The sequence below is a fragment of the Chondrus crispus genome, genomic scaffold (assembly GCF_000350225.1).
Source record: "Chondrus crispus Stackhouse genomic scaffold, scaffold_26, whole genome shotgun sequence".
NCBI classification, from domain to species: domain Eukaryota; phylum Rhodophyta; class Florideophyceae; order Gigartinales; family Gigartinaceae; genus Chondrus; species Chondrus crispus.
Genome location: NW_005179159.1, coordinates 125,610 through 130,145, shown reverse-complemented (window position 1 = coordinate 130,145; position 4,536 = coordinate 125,610). Strand labels below are relative to the sequence as shown.

Here is a 4,536-nt window from a genome sequence, read left to right as displayed (position 1 = left end):
GCGAGGGAAGAAACCACGTCGTACTTCCCCGAGTGTTCTTGGACGGCGTTCTTCTTACTTGTCCTCTTCTTTCTTGTTCGACGGCCGGGCTTAGGAGGTTTCCTCATGTGGTTCAGAGTCCAGTACTTAGGCGAGTTGAGAAGGGACGGGATTGGCTCGCCGCCACCATCCTTTTGCGTCTTGGCCACCGGCTCTCCATCGGCGTTTCTCTTGACTGATGCCACTAACTTCTCATCAGCAGGGAGGTCGTCGTGCGTCACAACACTCACCTGGTTTCTTGCGGAGCCCGTCTGTGTACCCGACACGACAATATCCGTCTGGGTCTTCTTAGAAGGGTAGGCACTGCTACCTCCCCTCTGTGGACCAATTATAGCCCAACAGCTTGTTTCTTAATGACCAAATTTTCCGCAGCGAGGGCATTACGTGTCTCTATGCGGATTCGCATCGCATCTATTGGCGCCATGACCTGGTCGTTTGCAATAAGAACAAGTACGATCGTGGGCGGGGCGGAATGCTGTTGCATCATCCCTCGACTGATTCTTCTTGATAATAAGGGAAATATCGGCTAGTCGATCAGCTAAAGCGTCAACCTTCGTCTCGAGTGGAGACAAGGGAGCTTTTGAACGCATCATGACCCTTTTTGACCCACCTTGTCCTCTTGGCTCATACATAACTTGCGAGCTCTCTGACCCCTGGTAGCGCGAATTGCTCAAGGAGTTCGCCGCCGCCTGAAAGGCGCAGCGACCAGACCAGAAGTCCATGATTGCATCGAATAGGGCCTTGTAGGTCTTCGCACCTCGATAGATGCCAAACTGGGCCAACTCGAGATGTTCCATCACAGCGTTGCGAAGCAGTCCGAACTTCGCTTCGTCGTTGAATCCCGCCTTCTCGTAGAGACGGTCTGAGTTTCGAAGGGACCCACTGAGATCCCGGAAAGAAAGGCGGGCGGCTATTGCATCCCGAATCACATCTTCAGGTGATTCAACCGGGGCGAACCGCTCGACCAAGGCCTTCTTGACCTTCTGGTAGTCGGAGCCATCTGCACTGATATCTCCGTTCTTGACAAAGGCTTGATAAAAGAAGTCGAATGCATCTCCCTCCAGGTAGCGAAGGAGTTCAGATGCCCTTTCTTCGTCCGACTTGCCAGAAGTGGCAACATTCTCGAAGACGAAGAAGAACTTGTGAACGTCGGCCGGCTTCGACCCGCCAAACTGTGACAGGGAGCCGTCTTCTTTGCCACCCCTCCACAAGAGTACCATGTGGGCGGCGAAAAGGGGAGGAAGGCCGCGCACGTAGGGGAGAGAGAAAAGTTTTTTTTTTCAGAAGCGTGAAGTTTATTGCAAGAGCGGGGGTCAGTCCGGCGTGTTGTTGTTTCGTTCTGTCCCTCTTGTCGCGGGGTGTCGCGGCGCGCCCCTTTCTCTTATAGAGAGGCCGCCAGCATCTTCCACTTCCCAGGACCGCCGCCCTTCAAACGGAGATTGTCCACGTGTACACCTGGCGTACACGTAGACCAATAAAATCATCTTTTGAAGGCTTTGGTCCTGGGGCCACTCCTGGGTACTGTACCCTATACAGTACCCCAAATCTCCCCCACAGTAGGCGCAAATAAAGCACGGGTCCCAGTGGTCAGGCTTCAACTATTTCATAAACAGTATAACACTGTTTGAAGTATACCGTCGACAAGATACAGCTGATTGCCATCATAAGCGTTTATCTAAATGCTAATAATCAAGCGAGAGTTGAAGCTAGGTTAAGGAATGATGATCTCATGCAGAGCATACATGTACAGGTTTCACAACAAATTGAAAGCAGAGCGAAAGCAAAACTGTGGAAGCCGTTTACTTCGGCATACACTGTTAAACGCTCGCGGTGCAAGGCGCGGCGCATAAGGACATGAATACAACAATCACGTAACGTACTGTAGTAAACTGCAAAGCTATTCACTTCATAATCTTTCGACCTCAATAGCATTCAATGCATGCAGCATATCGAGACTTACTAACATTATAATTTGGAATTGTGTCCGGCAGTGTGATAACTTATCTCGGTTTGATAGGATATACGTGCTTAATGATACACCTGCTAAGTGACTTGGTCTGTTTACAAACATTTATGACTAGAAGAATAACTGGCAATTCTATTCAGACCCCCCCTCCCCCTCCCCCGTTCTTGCGTCTTCCTCTAGAAAATATGTCGCTGCATGGCTTCTCTAATCAGCCTTTCCTTGAGTCTCAGTACGAGTTGTTCTTCTTCATTTTCTGAAGAAAAACAGTGACATGTAGGTCCGGACGAGACCGTCCTCGCGAGTCCAAACTGCATCAGCGGAGCCTCCTACTACGGAAATCGATCGCCATTTATCTGTGAAGAACATAGTCACGAGACAGGAATAAGGCCCATGCTTGGAGAAGGAACATCAAAACTACATTCGGAAGTTTCTCGTGAAGGAATTTCCTCGATTATCCACTGAAATGTTGCATATCACTATGCTGCTATCATCAGGGGTCAAAACCCCTGCAGAGAATGTTTTCATGCATGACGTGGGAAAGGGAATCGAGTCGCTTGTCCTTTGGTCGGAATGTTGGCCTCTATGACAGACTCCACGCGAAGTTAAACAAACCTAGCGGTTTGTCCTCACCCCAAACTGCGTTTTAAGGTTCTGGCAATACGTCTATTATTGGAATAGAGCGGCGACGAGAAGAAAGCCAACTCCTCCTCCCAAAACCGTTTCAGACTTTCGCAAACAAATCGCCGAGCTTTCTTCGCCTCTGATTTCGCGACCCCATAGGATCTGCTTGAAGAGCGTGGGACTGCATGATCAACGCATTTCTGCAGTGCACTTTCCGCTTGCAGTGTAAACCCAGTGCAGTTTAATATTTCTGAAATACTGAATTCTGTAATCCATCGTCTCTGGCGGATTTTCTAGAGCCCCCTGCTAGTGTCTAGACAACCGGCAATTTGCCTCATATGAGGTCACCCTTTACCTCATATGAGGTCAAATGCTCTACAGTAAAATTTAAACAAAATTTAAGATTTTCGCAAGTATAGAACAAAAGGAGCACAATTTTTACGAAGTAGAAATTTGAACGACTATAAAGACAACTATAAACGACTAGTTAGTAACTGAAAAGCCAGCGCAGTGGTCTGCAAGGATCGCTGAGTCTTAGATGCCGGGGTTCAACTCCTCGCTGAACACTTTAGTGGTCGAAAAATCCCTTCGGGGATCTCGATGGTTTTTGTTCGTGACCTGCAGCCCAGGACGCTTTATAGCGCCCACTCGAACATGAGATTGAATACGGTGACATCTCATAAAGGGGCATTCCGACACGGCTGCAGGTCTTCCAAGCAAGGCTTTAGACGCAGGATAGAACCATAGGGGGCAAAAGGAGTTTTTTATCTCTTTTTGCTCTATTTTACTCAAATGCTGACCCATTTAGTCAGTTTTAATGGCCAAGAACGCTTTAAGTACTAGGAGTACTTACCTTTGTAAGTAAGATCGTGACGTTCGTCGACATGTTTCTTGAAACAGTCACGCCCAGTCTGGTGATGACAAAGGTATACTTCTTTGTCAAAATATACCTTGCAGGCTGAACAAATAAACTTTGACTTTTTTGTACCTTTGCAAATATTGCACCTGGATTGATAAAGAGCACAAGTCTCCTCACCGGATGCGCTTTTCCGCTTGCGAGTGGTTGGAGTTAGGTGAGTACCAATTCCACTGCCAAACCCAACATCTTCATCTTCAACAGCACTGTCTGATTCTCGCTGACGTAACGATATACGATCAAACTTGTTATCAATCAACTGGTCAGCAAGCTCACAATAAAACTGATTTGGAGACATCTTAGAACCATCTCCTTTTGCACCTGCATACAGTTTCCATGCATCCACAATTCAAATGGCCAATAAAGAAGTGTTGACAGGCATAGACCACTCCTTGACTTCGAACTTCTTTTCCAAGCCGAGGTCATCCTGACGAGATCTGTTGTGGCGGTCAATCTGAGAGCAAGTTTCATAATACTGCTCACAGGCTGAGTGAATACGGATAGACAATTCCTCTTTTCTTGTCACGCCATGACGTGTACGCCATCTCTCGCGGTAGATTGGAGTTCCTTCGTTGGATGTTTCGACAGAACTAATAAAGTATCTGCGGTCTCGTTCCACCTACATCACTGCCATGAGATGAGGCCCGGCCACCGGCTTCGAAACCAGTGTGACGTGCTCTCCCTTTTCAGCAATCTCCAGATGAGATAGATATTTCATTGGATATTTCTTGGTAGATGTCTTCACTACACCTGTGAATCTAAGACCTTTCTCATAAAGTGATTCAGCCGTGTGAACAGAAGCAAAGTACGAATCCGCGCAAACAACACGATTGGTGTGAAACCATGGCTGTAACAACCTCAAAGTCACTGCGGTTCCGTGTAAGTGGTCACTTTCAAAATCCTTTAAAGAAGTCTCCTCAGCTGAGACGACGTTCTCAATTCTTATTATGATTCCACTTTATCCACATGCAGCAGTCTTCAACTTACAGCCATT

General features: G+C 47.4%; 1 protein-coding gene across 1 annotated transcript; it reads left to right on the top strand.

The window, feature by feature from the left end:
• Nucleotides 1-1,120: 1,120 nt before the first annotated feature.
• CHC_T00004942001 (hypothetical protein) lies at nt 1,121-1,426 on the top strand. Its single transcript, XM_005716711.1, has one exon. The coding sequence runs from the start codon at nt 1,121-1,123 to the stop codon at nt 1,424-1,426; it is 306 nt and encodes a 101-aa protein (XP_005716768.1).
• Nucleotides 1,427-4,536: the final 3,110 nt, after the last annotated feature.